This window comes from Tamandua tetradactyla, chromosome 5, assembly GCF_023851605.1.
Source record: "Tamandua tetradactyla isolate mTamTet1 chromosome 5, mTamTet1.pri, whole genome shotgun sequence".
NCBI classification, from domain to species: domain Eukaryota; kingdom Metazoa; phylum Chordata; class Mammalia; order Pilosa; family Myrmecophagidae; genus Tamandua; species Tamandua tetradactyla.
Genome location: NC_135331.1, coordinates 140,215,168 through 140,236,050, shown reverse-complemented (window position 1 = coordinate 140,236,050; position 20,883 = coordinate 140,215,168). Strand labels below are relative to the sequence as shown.

Below are 20,883 nucleotides of genomic sequence, written 5' to 3'. Positions count from 1 at the left end.
GTGATATTCCTGCCAAAGATGTATAATCTCAGTCTAATCATGAGGAACTACCAGAAAAACCTAAATTGAGGGACATTCTACAAAAACACTATTAGCAAAAAGTATTAATGTCATGAAAGTCATGGAAAAACTGAGTAAATGTTCAGCATGAAAGCGATTAAAGAGACATGACAACTATAAATGCAACATGGGATTTTGAGCTGGATTCATTTGTATAAAGGACATCATTGAGAATGTATGTGAAACATGGATTGTGTCTAATGACTAGGTGGAGATAATGTGTCAATAATAATTTCCTAATTGTGAATATGTAGAGAATTTTTGTTTTGTAGGAAATTTTTGTTTATAGGAAACACTACATTATATTGTAGCAATGAAGCAATTTTTGTTAAGTTTAAAAATAAAATTTTTATAAAAAGAAAAATCTTTCTAACCACTTTTGCAAAATTTGATAATATTGATCTATACCCTCTTAACATTTTGTGACCTTGATTTCTCTTGAGTTTGGAAACATCAATTGTTCTGTTTGGTCATTTTTCTCTCAAGGACTCTTCTTAGTCATTTTATGTTTTTGAGTAATTTGTAATGCTCTGCTTTTGTCCTTCTCTTCTTTCTCTACATGCTCTATTTGGAATCTCTATTCATTTCAGCTCTAGGTATGTTTCCTAAGTCTACTTCTCTATTGTAGCTCCCTCCTCATCTTTAGACCTATGTTTTACCTCAACTTAGCTTTCTATAGTGTTTCTTTTCCCATCAACCCACACCTTCCAGTACAACTCCTCTTTGGGTTAATTCTCAAGGCTTACTACTATATACACATTTTATGAAAATATGGGCTCTAATTTTCTTATTTCAGGAGATAGTAAATTCAGCATCTGGATGGAAAGCAAAAAACTTCAAAGTGAGTATCTCCTCCCTTGGGCCAGTGACAGGAGCATGAACCTTTTTCCTATGAGAGAGAAGTGTACTAAGAAAAGTTAGGATGTCTTTTATGATCTTGCTGCAATTTGGAGATTTTTCCAGTTGGTGCAGATAACACAAATTAATACACTGGCATATGTTTTATTGATAAACTATTAACTTGTTAAATAATATTCAAAAGGAGACTTTAAGAGATATAATAGTGCTTTTCTTTTTCCTTAGTGCATACTATACTAACTTATTCCAGAAGAAAATATAGTCTAGTTACAATAAAAAGTTGTGTGTTAGAAATTGAGATCTATTTTGATATGAAATAAGGTTCATTAGGGATGTTATAAAAATATGAAGAAGCAAGAATATTATCTCATTTTCCAAATCTGCTTTGAGAGTGAAATATGTACAGTATTACAGGTTATGAGAAAAGTTGAAAGTACTTATATAAGAAAATAAGATACATTTTAAAAATTGTCCCAGTTCTAATGTGAGATAGACATAGAAGTATGAATAGTTTTAAGTGGCATGTCTCATATCCTTATAATAAGAATGAAAATATTGGTTGACAAGAACTTGAGCTCAGAAAAAGTAATTACTATAATTCAATTCATCTAAGTATATCATCGATAATAACTTTCTTGTCTAAAGTTTTCATTTTATATATATGTTGTGTTGAAGATTTATGTTTCATATCCAACTTTGTACCAGCAAGTATGAGTCACTTCTGTGCTGAAACATTTTTGGATGTCTCATTGGGTTTCAAATCATGAACACATTCCAGGAACTTTTATAACTAACTCTCTCAAAATGCTTGGCTTTTGTGAGACATTTCAGATCCTTGCTTTATTGAGCTGTTTCAAAGAATAAGCATTTTTGCTGCAAATGAATACTCAATGCAAGAGATTACAGGTGGCCAAATGACTGTTGCACTGAAGCTGAACTCAGATCTTGTATAATAAACCTTGGCATTTAATTGGCATTATTTTGGTATCATTGATAGTCCCTCTTGTTTAAAGAAAAAGATGCTATTTCCTGAGATCAGTGTTACTTGGACAACCTAGGCTAACTAAAAAGATCCTGAGAAATATTATTTAATAATATATTGCCAAGAACATCTTAGATAATTCAACAAAAATGCCTTCTTTTAAAAAGACCAAAACTTTCATTTAATTTTTACAATTATTTATTGAGATCCTGCTGGTTGTGTAGGGCCAAGTTGAATATGACAGGGATCCAAGAGAAATATGTAGCTTATAAAGAGCTTTTAATCATTTTTAGAGAAACAATAAATTTCTGTGAAATAGCAAAAAAATCAGGAAAGTGCCAATTTGGTAAATTAATTTTCTTGTCGAGTCAGACAATCATCCATAATCTGTGTATAGCACTTACTATCATAATATAATCTTTCACTACTTAATGCCAGTATGAGCCTTGTTTTATTTCCTGTTTTCTGTAGTTTTGAAAAATTTGACTATGGAAGCTTTATTTTTCCAGCATTGAAGACAGCATATATAATTGAACATTAATGTTATGTGTCAGCGTACTTACAGGCAGTGGGGTTACAATGGTGAGCAAAAGAATGAGTCTCTGCCCTTAAGGACTTACTGCTTTGTGCGGGTGCCAGAAAGGAAACAGACAGATTATTTCAGATATTTATAAGTATTATGGAGATGATAAAAATGTTGAGGTGGAGATGCTTTGGCTAGAGTTGGCCTGTCTGAGGAACTAAGGTTTGTGTTGAGGTCTGAAAGATGGGAAGGATTTAAGTAGGGAGTTAGATTTATGGTTTGGAGCTCAGCAGAGAGATGTAATTAGAAGATGTGCATTTAAGAGTCATCATTATGCAGATTATTGTTAAAGCCATGAGACTGGCTGCAGTCTATTGGAGTGACAGTGTAGATGGAGAACAGAGATGAGTACAGAGACCTTGGGCAGTTCATTATTAAGAAGATTGATAGAGGAGGAAGAGACAGGAAAGGAACCTAAGAAGGAGCCGAATAGGGATTAGTTGAAAGTCCAGGTAAGAGTGGTATCATAAGGACAGTGTTAACAGTGTCACAGCTGAGAAGTCAAGAAAAATGAGAGTTGATACTTAGTAAGTGGTGAACCATCAGTGACTTTGATATGAGTTTCTGTAAAGAAACGAGGGGGAAAACTCCTATTGAAGAAAGAGTGAGAGGTAAAGAAATACAGATGAGAATGCACAAATCTTTTGAGGAATTTTGCCATGAAGGGGAGAAGAGTAAAAGTTTGCTTGATTTTGTTTGTTCTCAAAAGATGATGTGCAATATTAGAGCAGATTTGTATGCCAATAAACATGATTCAGTGATGGTATATCATAGAAATGGGATAATTGTAGGAGTGATGCCTTGAAAAACTGAGATGGGATAGGATCCAGAGCACAGGTGAGAGAATGGCCTTGACAATGCTAGGGAAATTTCTTCAATTGCAAAAGAAGGAAAGGCAGGGAATGTGAATAAAAATCTCGATGGGTTAATTATATTAGTTGTGTAGTGTTAGAAAGATGAAATGATTCTCACCTTCTGGCATCTATATCTGATTGGAATTTGAGATTAGGTTACCAACTGAGAAGAAGAGGAATGTATATATAAGGAAAAAGAGGAAGTGTGAAATGGTCCTGTCGGAGAGTAGTAAGTTGAATTTGCTAGGAAATCATAGTAGTATTCTTTATAAGAGAAGAATGCCCATGAGATTTTTAGTCATAATAGGATGTGAATCTTACCAACATTGTTTTGTGACTTTAATAGTACTTAGCAATACTTTGACCACCTGTTAGCCATGAGCTTCATTTGTGTGAATTACTTCAGTTGTGGTTTTGAAATCTCACTTCTGCTAAAAGAAACCAGGGCTTCTTAGAAAAATGGCTCCTTTCAGGTCTGGGCAGAAAATGTACTTGGGACATCGTATAACAGGGAGCAAGGAGGCTATCAAAACCTACTGTAGTTGTATCAGAAGGACTCAGGTAGCAGCTTGAAGAGCCTCCCACTGGCTAAAGATGGGACAATTTGAATATCAATAAGAAAAATAATTGGGATAGATTAAAACACATTATGTATGTTTAAATCGTGAGTTCATATTGGAGGGAAAAAAAAAGCAACAGCTAATTGGACCAGTTTATTTTAAAAGCTTATAAAAAGAAAGAATCAAGCATTTATCTTTTCCTATGGCAGGTATGCCAAATAGTAGATAGAGTGAAGTTTCTCTTTAGAGAAGTGTTCCAGCAAGTAAATAAAGTAAATAAAGTATTTCATGTAAGAGAAATCATACAGTATTTGTCCTTTTGTATCTGACTACTTTCATTCAACACATTTTCTAAGATTCATCCATATTGAAGCATGGACCATCAGTTTCATTTTATGACTGAAAAATATCCTGTTATATGGATATAACACATTTTTGTTTATCTGTCCATTTGTTGATGAATGGACACTTGGGTTGCTTCCATCTTTTGGCTACTCTGAATAAAGTTCCAGTGGACGCTGAGGTACAAATAGCTGTCTGAATCCCTGCTTTTAATTCTTTTGCGTATGTATGTAGGAGCAGAGTTTCCAGACCGTATGCTAATTCAGTGTGTAACTTTCTGAGGAACTGCCAAACTCTTTTCTACAATTACTACACCATTTTACATTCCTGTCAATGATGTTCAACGGTTCCTATTTCTCAGCATTCTTGCCAGCACTTGTTATCCTGGTAGATGTGAAGTGGGATCTCATTGCAATTTTATTTTGCATTTCTCTAATGGCTGATGTTGTTTCATTAGTGGCCATTTGAATATCTTCTTTGGAGAAATGTCTATTCAAATCATTGGCCCATATTCAGTTGGATTGTTTGTCTTTTGCTGTTGATGTAGGAATTTCTTCTGTATTCTAGATATTAAATTCATCAAATATATGGTTTCCAAATATTTCCTCCCTTTCTGTTGGTGGTTGTTTCACTTTTTTGATAGTATCCTTTGATGCACAGAATTTTAAATTTTCAAGTAGTCAATTTTATCTGTTTTTCTTTCTTTTGTTGCTTGTACTTTTCGTATAAAAATCTAAAAATCCATTCCCTACTACAAGGTCCTCAAAAATATTTTCCTGTGTTTTCTTTGAAATGTCTTATGATATTAGCTCTTATATTTAGGTTCTTGATCCACTTTGAATTAGATCTGTATATGATAAGAGTTAAGGGTCTACATTCATTATTTTACATGTGGATTTCCAGTTATCTCAGTACCTTTTGTTGAAGAGACTATTATTTCTCCATTGAATGGATTGGCACCCTTGTTAAAAGTCAACTGGACTCTATTTTATTCCATTGATCTATATGTCTATCATTATGCCATTATTCCATTGATCTATATGTCTATCATTTTAAAATTATTGTAGCTTTTTAGTAAGGTGTTTTTTTTTTTTTTTGGTTGGGGGAGAGGGGTGCATGGTTGGTGAATTGAACTCAGGTCTTCTGCATGAAAGGCGAGCATTCTACCACTGAACCACCTGTTCACCCATGTAATAAGTTTTGAAGTCAGGAAATATGCATCTTCCAACTCTTTAACTCTTTTTCAAGATTCTTTCGACTTTACAGAGCCTCTTGCAATTCCATCTAAATTTGAGAATAAACTTTTCAATTTCTGCAAAAAAGGCTGCTGGCATCTGGCAGGTATTGTATTGAAGTTGTAGATCACTTTAGAGGCAGTATTTTACATCTTGATATTGTTATCTTCCAATCCATGGACATAGGATGTCTTCCATTTCTTTAGATCTCCCTTGATCATTTTTGGCATTATTTTGTAGTTTCCAATGTACAAATCTTTCACCTCTCATTGGGATTCAGTCATGTCCCTGACAAAAGACATGTTTAGGTTCCAACCCCTGGTCCTGTGGGTTTTGTACCAGTTGCTAAAGAAGATCTTTAAAGATGTGCCCAAACCAAATGAAAGTGGGCCTTAATCTAATATGGCTGAAGTTCTTACAAGCAAAGGAAATTGGATTCAATAAACAAAGCCTCAGGGAGCCAGAAGCGGGAAGTCAACAGAACCCAGAAGAGAAAGGAAAAGATACCATTTAAATTCCAATGTGACAGAAAAGTCAGAGTATGCCAGAGATTGCTTGCTTAGACAGAAGATACTGACCCCAGAAAGAAGCAAACCTTGTATCCTCTAAAATCATGAGCCAACAAATTCCTGTAGTTCAGCCAACCCATTGTTTGGTATTTGTTTTAGCAGACAGGGAACTAAACAACCTCCTTTGTTAAATTTATTCCTAGGTAGTTTATTCTTTTGATGTTATTGTAAATGGAATTGTTTTCTTGATTTATTCTCAGGTTATTCATTATTGGTATATAGAAACACAACTGACTTCTGCAAGTCTGTGTTTCTCTTATACCCTACAACTTTACTGAATTAGTTTGTTCTAATAGTTTTCTTACAGATTCTTTGGCATCTTCTATATATATAGGCTCATGTCATATCTGCAAATAGGGATAATTTGATTTCTTCCTTCCCTTTTTGGATGACTTTTATTTCTTTCTGGCTACAACTTCTAGTACTATATTAAATAGTAGTGGATACTGGGCATCCTTATCTTAATGGAACAGCTTTCAGTTTTTCACCATTGAATATGTTATTTGCTATGGGTTTTCCATATATGTCCGTTGCCATGTTCAGAAAGTGCCATTCTGTTCCTGGTTTTCTGAGTATTTTTATCATGAAAGTATATTTGATTTTTTCAAATGCCTTTTCTGTGTCAGTTGAGATGAGCATTTTTTCCTTCACTCTATTAATGTGATATATTTTATTAATGATTTTCTTATGTTGAACCATCCTTGCATTTCTAGAATAAATATCACTTAGTTTGATTAGATTATTTCCACGGAGATATAATCCACTCAGTTGTGGATGTGACCTTTTGATTAGATTGAGCTGTGGCTCTACCTGTTTAAGGTGTGTCTTGATTAGTTTATTGGAGTCCTTTTAAAGGGGAAACATTTTGGAGAGAGTTCAGAGCTGACAGAGCCAACATGATGTACTTTGGGAGTTGATTTCTTTCAGTAGTCTAAGACCTTGTGTTTACGGGATGGTTGTACAGGAGGGAACTAGGCATGGTGTGGAGCACTCAGTATGGTGATTTGTTTCAGGGCAAGTATGGGTGCAGGTGGGGGACGTTACGCTGGTGCTTGTGAATGTGGGTGCCTAGCAGCCAGGGAAGATGTAGCTGTGTGAGTGCATTGGTCTGGCGGATGTAGTCCTGGTGTATGCTGGTCTAAGACATGGGGCCCTTTGTTCTCATGTATAGAGCTGTGGTAGCAGGTCAGCCTTAGGCCTTCGTGAATTGGGGGCATATGTGACCTGGCTATGCAGATTGGTAGTTTCTCAGAGCTGGGAAGTGAGGCTGAGGGTTGTACACATGCATAGTTCTAGGACTGCTGTAAAGTGCAGTTTCCAGAGCTGAATGATGTGATTGGGGGCCTGTGCACATGCATGGGCCTGGGAGTGCTGTAAACCAATGCACTGAGCTCAGGAAGGGTGGGGTGAGGCTGTGTGACACTTTGGGAGGGGTGGGGGGGTGAATGGGGAGTGCGGGGTATGGAGGTTAGTGTCCCGCAGTGTTTATGCTCTGGTAACAGCCTTCAGGGAATAAGGAGGGGGAGGTAGTGCTTGGAAGAGGTGTAGGAGAGGTGGCTGGGCTGCAGTTGGGGTGTGGATGTAGACCAGGTACGTGCACTGGGGACTGGTGGGCTGGGGGCCCCTGGAGCACAGGGAGTGGGAGCGGGTGAGGGGGTTCAAGTACACAGGGTATGGGGTGAGTCTCCAGTCACGGGCCTGCGCCATTGAGGGTAGTGCACCCAAGCAACATGGCCTGGCTTACTTCCTAGTCTCGTGTTCCCATCCACGCACTCCTGCAGGCTCCGCCGCTCTGCGCCTTCATGCCATGCTAGGCTCCAGCTTTCTACCTCTCAGTTCCTCGGCCTCTACAGCCAGGGCTGCCACATGTGGTGAAGAAGGCTCTCCCAGGTCAGCTGCAATCCTGAATTGCTGCCTCAGTCGAACTCCTGTCCCTTCTCTATCTTTTCTGTGGAGCAGAGCTAATCTAGTCAGCCATCTTCCTGAAAGTCCCTATCCCTAATAGTACTTTTTAAGTCCTTTTTTTCTCTATTGATTTTCTGTTTAGATGACGTGTCAATAATTGAAAGTGGAATATTGGCATTTCCGAGTTTTAATGTGTCCTTTTGCTGAATTTATCCTTTTATCAATATAATATATCTTTATTTCTTTCTTGTAATTTTTTTAACTTTTTATTTTAAAATACTATTGTCTTTACAGTACAGTTACCAAAATAATATGTAACCCATACAGAGTGCTCCAACATATCCCTGCCTCTTCCAGATACCTGGGTCCACCAACCAATTTCTAACATTTTGTCACATTTGTCATATCACTCTGTTTGTCATCTATTTCTGTCCATCTGTCTGTCCATCCATCCATCCATCCATCCATTTTTCTGAACACTTGAGTGTAGTTTCTATATATCACTTTTGTAATCTTTTTTGACTTAAAGTCTATACTGTCTGTCAATAATCTGGCCACTATGGTTCTTTTGTTATTTTTTGCATGGAATTTCTTCTTCTACCTATTTACTTTCAGTCTTTGTATCTGTCATGAGTCTCCTGTAGATATCATATAGATAGATCATGCTTTTCATCCAATCTGCCAATCTCTGTCTTTTATTAGAGGAATTTATTCCTTTGATGTTTAAGGTAACAACTGAGAAGGAAGGATTTAGTTCTGTATTTTGCTATTCGTTTTCTGTGTGTTTTGTATGTTTCTTGTACTTCAATTGTTCCATTATTGCCTTTTTTTTAAAATTGTTTTTTGTTGGTACCATTTGAGTTCCTTCTTTTTCCTTTTCTTTGTATTTGTTAGTTATTTTCTTAGTGGTTACCTTAGTAATTAACCCTGACATCTCAAGCTAATAGTAATCTGGTTTGAGTAGTACCAACCTAATTTCAGTAGTATGTGAACTCTCTACTCATTTATATCTCTGTCCTTCCCCCTTAACATTGTTATTGTCTCAGATGACTTCTTTATACATTGCATGCCCATTAGCATAGATTTTAAATCTGTTTTTACAGCTTTGCCTGCAGGACAACAGTAAAGGATTTTACATTTACCTAATAGTTACCTTCACCATTTTTGTTTATTTCTTTGTAGGGTTTCAGGTTATTGTGTACTGTCCTTTTATTTCAGCCTGAATGAGCTCCTTCAGCTTTTCTTCTAGGGTACTTCTTCTGATTTTATTCATTTATAATGTCTTAATTTCTCCTTCTTTTTTTAAAAGGAAGTTTTATTGAGATATATTAACATACCATATAAACCATCTGAAATATACAATCACTGGATCACAGTATCATCATATAATTGTTCATTAAACTCCATGATCAATTTTAGAACATTTTCATTACTCCAAGAAAGAAATAAAGATAAAAAAGAAACCCAAGGGACTTCCGGAGAAGATGGCGGCTTAGTAAGACGCGCGGGTCTTAGTTCCTCCTTCAGAAAAGCAACTAAAGAAACAGAAACAATACGAAACAGCTCCCGGAGTCACGACAGAGACCAAAAAGACAGCGTACCCCATTCTGGAACGGCTGAACGGGCAGGGAGAATCCTCTGCGGTGAGATACCCGAGGGGCACGCGTTTTCCCGGCTGGGGCGGCTGGCGACTGGGGTCCCCTCCACGCACATGGCTCCCCGGTCTGACTGGGAACGTTGGATAGCAGGGCCCTCCCGTCACGCTTGGCATCTGGGGCCAGCTGGGCAATTTGGACCGGCACTCCCCCAAGCCGCGGCGGCCAGCGATCCCCGCCTCCACACGCGGTTTCCCAGGCCGACTGCCCCACAGACGGACGAGCGCCACGAGCACCACCTACTGGGCAGGAAAAGAAAAACAGAGCCCAGAGATTTCACAGAAAAACCTTTCAACCAGCTGGGTCCCACACCCAGGGAAATCTGATCAAATGCTCAGACACCAGCAGAAAATAATGGATGACGCTCGAAAAATTGAAGATATGGCCCAGTCAAAGGAACAAACCAATAGTTCAAATGAGATACAGGAGCTGAGACAACTAATGCTGAATATACGAACAGAAATGGAAAAACTCTTCAAAAACCAAATCAGTAAATTGAGGGAGGACATGAAGAAGACATGGGCTGAACAAAAAGAAGAAATAGAAATCTGAAAAAACAAATCACAGAACTTATGGGAGTGAAGGACAAAGAAGAAAAAATGGAAAAAACAATGGATACCTACAATGATAGATCAAAAGAGACAGAAGCTACAATTAGTGAACTGGAGGATGGAACATCTGAATTCCAAAAAGAAACAGAAACTATAGGGAAAAGAATGGAAAAACTTGAGCAGGGGATCAGGGAACTGAATGACAATATGAAGCGCACAAATATACGTGTTGTGGGTGTCCCAGAAGGAGAAGAGAAGGGAAAAGGAGGAGAAAAACTAATGGAAGAAATTATCACTGAAAATTTCCCAACTCTTATGAAAGACCTAAATATACAGATCCAAGAAGTGCAGCGCACCCCAAAGAGAATAGACCCAAATAGGCGTTCTCCAAGACATTTACTAGTTAGAATGTCAGAGGTCAAAGAGAAAGAGAGGATCTTGAAAGCAGCAAGAGAAAAACAATCTGTCACATACAAGGGAAACCCAATAAGACTATGTGTAGATTTCTCAGCAGAAACCATGGAAGCTAGAAGACAGTGGGATGATATATTTAAATTACTAAAAGAGAAAAACTGCCAACCAAGACTCCTATATCCAGCAAAATTGTCCTTCAAAAATGAAGGAGAAATTAAAACATTTATAGACAAAAAGTCACTGAGAGAATTTGTGACCAAGAGACCAGCTCTGCAAGAAATACTAAAGGGAGCACTAGAGTCAGATACAAAAAGACAGAAGAGAGAGGTATGGAGTAAAGCGTAGAAAGAAGGAAAATCAGATATGATATATATAATACAAAAGCCAAAATGGTAGAGGAAAATATTATCCAAACAGTAATAACACTAAAAGTTAATGGACTGAATTTCCCAATCAAAAGACATAGAATGGCAGAATGGATTACGACCCAGCAATACCACTGCTAGGTATCTACTCAAAGGACTTTAGGGCAAAGACACAGACGGACATTTGCACACCAGTGTTTATAGCAGCATTATCTACAATTGCAAAGAGATGGAAACAGCCAAAATGTCCATCAACAGACGAGTGGCTAAACAAACTGTGGCGTATACCTATGATGGAATATTATGCAGCTTTAAGACAGACTAAACTTATGAAGCACGTAATAACATGGATGGACCTAGAGAACATTATGCTTAGTGAGTCTAGCCCAAAACTAAAGGACAAATACTGTATGGTCCCACTGATGTGAACCGACATTCGAGAATCAGCTTGGAATATATCATTGGTAACAGAGACCAGCAGGAGTTAGAAACAGGGTAAGATAATGGGTAATTGGAGCTGAAGGGATACAGACTGTGCAACAGGACTAGATACAAAAACTAAAAAATGGACAGCACAATAATACCTAAGTGTAATGTAACTAGGTTGGAACACTGAATGAAGCTGCACCTGAAATATGGTTTTTTGTTTGTTTCTTTGTGTGTTTGTATCTTTTGTTTTTGTTTTTTTTCTTTTTCCTTTTTATATATATATTTTTTTATTAGTATTATTATTTTAATTCTCTTCTCTATATTAACATTCTATATCTTTTTCTGCTGTTTTGCTAGTTCTTTTCCTAAATCGATGCAAATGTACTAAGAAATGATGATCATACATCTATGTGATGATACTAAGAATTACTGAGTGCATGTGTAGAATGGAATGATTTCTAAATGCTGTGTTAATTTCCTTTCTTTTTTTGATTAATAAAAAAAAATTAAAAAAAAAAAAAAAGAAACCCAAATCCTCCCGTTCTGCTTATCCCTCGCACCATTACTGAGTCATAGTATTGGTATATATTTATTACTGTTGATGAAAGAATGTTAAAATATTAATGTTAACTATAAAGTTGTAGTTTGTAATAGGTGCATTTTCCTCACATACCCTTCTATTATTAACTCCTTTGATAGTGTCCTACATTTGTTCTAGTTTATAAGAACAGTTTTTAATATTTGTGCAGTTAATCATGGGCATTTTCCACCCCAAGATTCACTGCATTAATCATTTCCATGTTTTTTTGTGGGGTGCATGGTCTGGAAATCAAACCCATGTCCTTTGCATGGAAGGCGAGCAGTAATTTCCATGTTTTTAACCTCCAACTTTTCCTAGATGAAAATGTATGGAATAATCTCCAAGTTCTAGTGATAGGTGGAAGTTTCTCTACACCTCAAGCACAAGCAAAGAGAGGAAAAATAGATAAATGGAAAGTCCTAATTATCAACTACCTGAGTGCTTCAAAGATAAAAAAGGTAAAGACAATGGGAGAAAGTATTTGGAAACCATATATCTGATAAGGGTTTGATATCTAGAATGCATAAAGAAATTTTACAACTCAACAATAAGAAGGCAAACAACCCAATAAAAAAAGGGCAGAAGACATGAATAGGCATTTTTCCAAAGAGGAAATACAGATGGCTAAAAAGCACACGAGAAGATGCTTACCTTCACTCTATTAGGAAGAGTATCTTCATTTTGATGGGTAATTTTGCCATATATAACTTTTTTCTTTATGGACTTTAAATACATCATCCCATGTGGTTTCTGATGAGAAATATGTTATTAATCTTATTTGGGAGCCTTGCATATGACTGCTTGCAACTTTCAAAATCCTTTTTTTCTATTTTGATAATTTCACTATAAAGTGTCAGGGTAGTTTAAGATCTGTCATGCGTTAAGCTTGTTGAGATTCCTGGGTCTTTATATTTACCTCTATCATCAAATTTGGGAAGTTTTTGGCCATTATTTCTTCCAGTACTTCTTCTGCCCCTTTCTTTCTCTCTTGTCCTTCTGGGACTGTAATGGTGTATGTGTTAGTATGTATGAAGATGTCCTCTGTTGATTTTTCTTCGGTTCTTTTTCTTTCTGCTCTTCATATTAAATAATTGTAGTTATCTTTTCTTTGGTTTCACTGATCTTTTCTTCTGCCTGTTTAAATTTGTGGTTAAGTCCATTGAGTGAGTTTTTCATTTTAATTACTGTATTTTGCAGTTTCAGAATTTCTTTTTGGCTTTTTTTTATTTTTATCTATTTTGTTCAGATGATGTTTTCCTCATTTCCTTAGGTTGTTTGTATATGGGTTTCTTTAGGTCATTGGATATATTTCAGACTGTCAATTTGGAGTTTTTGAATAATAGTTACAATGTATGGGTTTCCCCAGAGATGGTTTCAGCAATTTTTTTCCCCTGTGTATCAGCCATAGTTTATTGTTTCTTAAGTGTTTTGTAATTTTTGTTGAGACTTGGACACACTGAGTATTATCTAGTTATGACTCTGGAAATAAAGTTTTACCACTCTTCCAGAATTGCTAGGTTTGTTGTTGTTTCTTTTATAGTTGAGGGCTGGATCCATCAATTTGTGACTTTTCCCAAGCAGTTTTTGTTTCCAAATGAGGAATGGAAAGAGGACGGAGAGAAGAAATTGGTACTGCCTCCTTAAGAGCCCTCTGCCAAGTCCTTGCCTGAGGGCTTAAATAATGGCTGCCCTCAGAAGACTTCCAGTCCTCTGACATAGCTGTTAAAAGCTGTGATCACCTATCAGACTTCATTACCCTGGATTTGGAAGGTCTGGGTCCTCATAGCCCACCCTGGAACCAGCAAGCTGCATCTGGAGTCAGGGCTGCAGTCCCCACTGCTGCCTGCCACTGGTAGGAGATAGGAATGGTAACCAAAATTCACTGATATTTACTGCAGTTTATCAGCCTCTTACTCTGCCTCTTCTTTGGATGCTGCACAGTGTTACAGAAAACAGTAGAATTCTAAATGGTTGTTTCAGTGATCTGCTGTATTGGTGGAGGGACTGATCCCTGGAGTTTCTACTCTCCCTTCCCACAATCCAGGAAGGAGGGGTATTTGATTACAAGGAAGATGAGGAGGGCTTCTGGATAACTGCCAAGGATTCTAGCTTTAATGGGTTATGTAGAAGGGTGTTGCCTTATAACAATTAATTAAGCTGTACATTTTTAATGTAGTTTTGTGTATTTGTGGTGTATTTAACAATACTAAAGTAAAACTTCTAAATATCATTAAGACTTATAAAAATATTTTAACTTTTAAAGTTACTTATTAGGTTTTCATTGGACCTTTAGGTGTAGGGGAAAGAATTATTAAAGCATCAGTTGAGAATCCAAATAACAGAGTTGCACACAACAAATAAGACCATATATCAAAGATTCATATGAGCTCTACATGAAAGGATTTCCAGGATTAATTAGTCACTTTAGCCATCTTCAATAAATGTTCTTGTTTTCACATTGTGAATGTATAATTAATGGATTGTAAAATAAAGGTATCCTTGCATATGCTTCATGTTATTTTCAAAGTGCTCTCGCATATATTATTTAATGAGACTGTAATTGAAGCTCTGAGAATTGAGTTTTCTTTGAATTCTCTGCATGTAATAGTGAATGCTTCTTTAATTAAAAGTTATGTGTATATAATACAAAAATAAAATTTCCTTTATTGTGAAGTATCAATATATTATTTAATGTAATTTCTCTCTTATTTATAAGATCCCTGTCCAATATTTCTTTAAGTAATTAATTTTTACTAGTATTGATAAAAATGGAATTATCTTAAATTAACTTGGAATTTTTAACTGTTCCTCATGTTTTTACATTTTCAGAAGTAAATTAAAACTGCTCCTTTTAATTTTTTCGCCAGAGGCCTCTTTATTAGTATCCATGATCGAGGGCATATTGCTTCAGTTCTTAATGCCTGGCCAGAAGATGTCATCCGGGTAAGCTAGCAAAGTTTTCTACCATGGCAAGTTGATTCTTTTACCTGTTCTATAAAATAGTTTAAAACCTATTGACAGTTTTGATATTAGGTGGCATGATTTTTCTAGCGAATATCACCTAAATTAATTTCCTTTGAAACTTACTTAGTAGTTTAATTTTATTCTGATGACATTTAGACACTGTTTCCCTATTATTTCTATCTAATTTCTTAATATTTAAAAATTGATCGTAAGTGATAATAAATGTTAAAAACACCCGCGAATTTCTTTGAACAAACTCCTGTTTTGTATCTGTTGTGTTTTATCATCCTCTAAGACGAACCCGGATGTGCAGATTTTTTTGCATTCATTTCTTTCATCATTACAGCTAAAGACAATAAAAGGAACAATATTCTCTGGCATTAAGTGGCTTTCTTTGTATGAGGCTCTTTACATGGATTAATTCATGTAATTATCACTATACTTTGGGATATCGTTCTTGGCCGAGAGTAAATAAATGTAGCAGTATATAGGCACTAAAGCTTGCACTTCTGAAGCATGACTTCTTTGATCTTTTATTTGAGCGATTGTGACTAGAATTGAGTGTTTCTGTTCTCTAAGGCTCATGCTAGGCAAACTTGTAAAGTAAAATGTTTTTCCCTATTTTCAATCTACCAAGTTTTAAAAATTTTTCCCCACCTAAATAGCTCCCTCAACTTTTCTACATTGTCCACAGATCCTTTTCTTATTTACTATACTTATGAATGTGTTAATTCTATGAAGCCTAAATATCTGTTCCCACAAGAAGTATAATTATTTAGTGTGAATTTTAAGATTCAACATGCCAAAAGATTAAATAGTTTTGGGGTAGAAGGTTCATTCCTAATAGTTAGATAGTAAGCATTCACTCTGCCTCTTCTTCTTAACTAGCTGATCTCTATATACTTAGCTTAATTACTTGACAACCTTTATTCTCTTAATCCTTACTATTGTGCCCTCTCTGACTTTTCTGATCTTAACTATCCCCACTATCTTGATACATAATGCTTGGCACATAATAGGCATTGAATTAATGGTCGTTGTTGATTGTAGGAGAATACTAAAGAATAAAGGTATGGCTTATACTGTGAGGTTGAAAGCCGGACATGAAACAAAGGCAATCACTTCTGTTATAATACGTAATTAAACTGTGTGGTATAATCTGTAAGTGCTGTAGTCATTCAGAAGAGAACTGCCTCATTCAGAGAAGTCTGGAACATTTACAAAGACTTTTTTATCCAAGTTGAAACTTGAAACCAGACTTTGATAACTAGAAAGGGAAGAAGATAATGTCCTGAGAAGGGAACACGGGAATGTAGGTAACAAGTTTAGAATGAGCAAGTTAGAATGGCATTAAGGAGATTGGCTGGCTTGACTAAAACTAGTGTTAATATTGAAATGTAGTGGTTTTAAGATTGCTTAAGTAAGAATGAGCCAATTATTATGAATCATCTTGAAATTTTGAAGGATTTATGCTTGAAAAAATAGGTTGCCATATTTAAGCAAGGAAGTGACTTAATATAAGGAATATTTGAGGCCGATTCATCTGGATACAGTTTTTGGAATGGTTTTGAAGGTGAAGAAGAAGGGGGAGAGTTCTGCAATCAAGTAGTGTACAACTAAAGTGCAGGCGTGGAAGGAAAAGCTGTAGAAGACAGTTTAGCAATTAAGTATAAAATTATCACATGACCTGAAAATCCCACTTCTGGGTACATATGCAAAAGAATTGAAAGCAGGATCTTCAACATATATTTGCCTGATTACATTCATATCAGCATTATTCACAATTGCCAAAAGAACACAGAAGAATAGAGAAGAATATAGAATATAGATTATCAGGGGCTGGGGTGGGGGTAGAGAATGGGAGTGAATAGTGAAATTGTACAAAGTTTATATTTGGGTTTCTCAGGTCCTCGCTTAAGAAGCGGCTGCTCTGGTCCAGTAGTAAATTGAAAGAAGACACGGGGAGCCACTGGTAGAATGGTCATCTTTAATCATTCCCCTCCACTCTGGTGCTTACAGAGCAGTAGTCCCTTTTATACTAAATTACACAAAAGTGGCATTTTCCAACAGGTGATGTCATTCATGGGATACATGATTAGATACATGTGTATTACATCATTGGTTACAGAACCTATGCTGTATCATATTCCCTCAGAATTTATGAAGGCTATCTTAACAGGCTGTTTATAATGAATAATGTTTCTGGGCCCTACAGGGTTGATGGAAAAGTTTTGGTAATGGATAGTGGTGATAGTAGGTAACACAACATTGTGAATGTAATTAACAGCACTGAATTATATATTTGAATGTGGTTAAAGGGGAAATTTAGGTTGTGTATATGTTAGTAGAATAAAAATACTGCATAGGGCAGTAAACCCTGTTATAAATGATGAACTTTATTTAATAGTACAATTATTATTAAAATGATATTTCATGAGTTGTAACAAGTACATACCACACATATGCATGGTGTTATTAATAGGGTGGTATATGGGAATTCTGTATTTTCTGCAAATCTACAACTTTTCTATGTAAAAAAAATAGTAAATGAAAAATTTATATTATTTTAACCCGCTTTCAAAAAATTTTGACAGTAATGGAAATGGCAAGTAGAAACTCTGGGTTTAATTATCTTTACTGGAAAGATTATTAAGTATTCAGGTCATAACCAAGTTATATGATGTTAGTTTCCTTAAATCCTTATATTCTTGGAAAAAATATAGGTAAGTCTATACAAAGCAACTTCACTTTATGTAAGGAACACATTCACAAAATTGCATATTATCAATGATAAATAAAAGTACCTATTCATGATAGGACAATAAACAAAATGTTGATTAAATATACTTTTGACATATTTGGATTTTTGAATTTTTATTTTAAAAGATTTTTAAAAGAAAGTGAGTAGCTCTTTGCAGTTCTTATTTATCCTTCTTAATTTCAGTCAGAGCTAACTGACCCAGTGGTATCAGGTTGCCACCTGCAAAAGAGCATAGTAAATTGACTCATTTGAAATTCGTCAAGAAAAATTTTCTAAAGATGAGATTCATAAAATATGGAGAAATAATTTCTCATCATCTCTCTAACGCATTTACTATTAGCAGTTCTTCAAGACATGCGTAATATAAGTAAAAAACAAGTACTTTAAAGGAAAGTATCTCAATAGTTTATTTTTAAATATGTTCTGCAATATAGTATAATGGAAAGAACATTGTACTAGGAGATAAGATACCTGGGTTCTCATTATTTGATGTTAATCAGCGAGTCACCTTTGGTAAATTATTTTAGTTCTCTGAGCTTTATTTCCCTAACTTATAAAATGGAAATAATTAACTGTTCTCTAAAATTCCCCTTAATTCTAAAAAGCTATGACTCTGTATTCATTAATCCTGATGATATAATAATAGTAGTAACAGCTACTTTTGGGGAGAATTTGTAATGTACGAGGTATTGTGGTAAGCTCTTTCTATATTCTGATATAATTTTCTTGAATCATAGATTTTTAATTAGTTAATAATAAATTTTCTTGCTGACCATGTGCTAAATGCCATGCTAGGTGCTGATATATACTGGTGAGCAATAAGAGTTGGTTTCTAATTTTATTCAGCCTCCTTGGGAAGTACGGTTTCTAATGTCATTCAGCCTCTTTGGGAAGTACACTATTGTCATTTTACAAATAAGAAACAGAGGATTAAAATTTATTATTTTATCCAAGATGGAACAATTGGTAGTTTTCTAAGTCTCCCTGGATTTGAAAGTTAGAGCACTTTGTAGAAAATGTAATAAATTGTGTTTCACATGACTGGTCTTACTTCTGTGACAACTCTGATCACAGAATAACGTTGTTAGGTACAGTATTTCTAATGATATCAAACTATATAGAACTAAAGTCTCCACATGATTAAAATTTATGCTTCACAGATAGTCAAGGTGATTAGTAATAAAGTAAACAAAAATTCCTTATGCCTAGTTCCCTACAATTAGCTGACTGCAAAGTTTCAGGGCACACTCTCCTTCGCAATGCCAACACTTCTGATATCACTTGCAAGTTTGAGGGATTCCCAAACAGAAGTCCTGGACGGACTCTCGGAACTCACTGAAAGCTGTTATACTCACAGTTATAGTTTATCACAGAGAAAGTATACAAATTAAAAATCAAAGGAGGAGATACATAGAGTAGAGCTTGGGATCATTTGAAATGAAAAGCTTCTAGCTGTCTTCTCTTCCCATGGAGTCATGATATGTTACCCTTCCGGTATTGGTGTGTGAGAACAATGCGAGGAGCATTACAATCCAGGGTTTTTACTGGGACTCCATTATGTAGGCATGATTGATTGACTGTCCATAATGCTGATTTCAGACTCCGGTTTGACTGATAACCAGCTTATCCAGAGCCCCTACCCTAAATCACATTGTTGCCCTTTTTGCATGGGGGCTAGCCCTTTCCAGTGGCCTTATGTGACCAACCTCTACCCAAAACAAAGATATTTGTTTCAAGCATGACTTAGATTACCACCCAGAAACCGAGCAAAGGCCAGAGTTCTCTTTGGGCAAGACCAAATTCTTTATTATGTACTGGTAGAAGATTCTTTGGTAAGAGGAGTGGCTGACTTGTACTGGACATGTTTCAAAGATAAGAGAATAATATCAAGTACTTATAGGAATTAAAGAGGATGGGACCACACGTTGTGAAAATAATAGGATGGTGCCAGGATGGTATAAATTAAAGAGCAGAGCATTTAGGAGCAGACGTATAAACTCAGACTACTCAGCAATTATGCAGTATTTGACTATGGGTCCTCGTATAATTGTACTCAAAGTAGATGTGACTATTTACAAGACTATTTACTTTGGTTTAGGGTTTCAGCCCCTGTTTCCCCATATTCTTTCCATTTGGCTTCATAATTGAGGATTAGCTTATTTGAGTTGTTTGAATCTTTATGCACACTCCCTCTTTGCTTTTTTCAGTAACTTAACATGCGCCTATAATATGTATATATATGTACATATTGTATTTCTGTACACATACATACATGTATAATGAAGTCAGTTTTTATGTAGTGATATATAAGGCTGTTAAAACGCATTAAATATACATGGAAAAGATTTTATGTTATCCAGAGTATGGGTGGATGGGGAGAAGAAGCAAATTGCCTGTTTGTGTGTGTTCAGAAATTGAGACTAGGAATTGTGCTCCAGGGTTTGCAAAACTCTTAATAGACATTTTGATTTTTCTTCTAGGCTATTGTGGTGACTGATGGGGAGCGTATTCTTGGCTTGGGAGACCTTGGCTGTAATGGAATGGGCATCCCTGTGGGTAAACTGGCTCTGTATACGGCTTGTGGAGGTATGAATCCTCAGGAGTGTCTGCCTGTCATTCTGGATGTGGGAACAGAAAATGAGGTAAACAATTTAAATTTATGAGAGTTATGCGCTTTTAAAAAGTAACCAATTCCTACTTTTTGAGCTTGGTCCAGGAACTTCATGAAATCCATTTGTTCTGTTAGGCTCTCCCTCTCTCCTTAATCCCCAACCCAACTCTTAAATGAAAATTATCCCTTCTCTTTTTGTTTTCCCTTCTTTTTAAAGCAGTTAATCCTTTATCAGCTGACTTAGTGTTTTGTTATTCTTTGATAAGTGTTTGTTTACATCATTAATGTTTAGAAAGTATATGTGTTACTTCAAGATTTAAAAAATGTTTTAAAAGATTTTATGTATTTATTTTTTGCCTACTGTATAGGAAGCAATCCCATTGGACTTAATACATTTAATTGGTCTGAGATAGTCTCATTCTAAAAGACTACATTGAACCTGAGGAGAATGACTTGGGGTTTAGCATTTCTTATTCCTGCATCAATATTTTTAGAATCTTAGTCATGTATCAAGTGTAGCAAAAATTTATTGCTAGCATTTAGGATTAGTTATGGGTGGTAGATTTAAGAAATTAAAGATGGACTTTTCTGAAATAGAGATGAAA

At 35.8% G+C, this 20,883-nt stretch overlaps 1 protein-coding gene across 2 annotated transcripts in view; it reads left to right on the top strand.

The window, feature by feature from the left end:
- ME1 (malic enzyme 1) overlaps positions 1–20,883 on the top strand; it is a 254,780-nt gene that overhangs the window by 102,004 nt on the left and 131,893 nt on the right. For both annotated transcript variants that reach the window (XM_077162347.1, XM_077162348.1), the window contains 2 exons: positions 14,810–14,885; positions 20,148–20,309. In XM_077162347.1, coding sequence (XP_077018462.1) covers positions 14,810–14,885; positions 20,148–20,309 — 238 coding nt within the window. The remainder of the gene's footprint in view (positions 1–14,809; positions 14,886–20,147; positions 20,310–20,883) is intronic.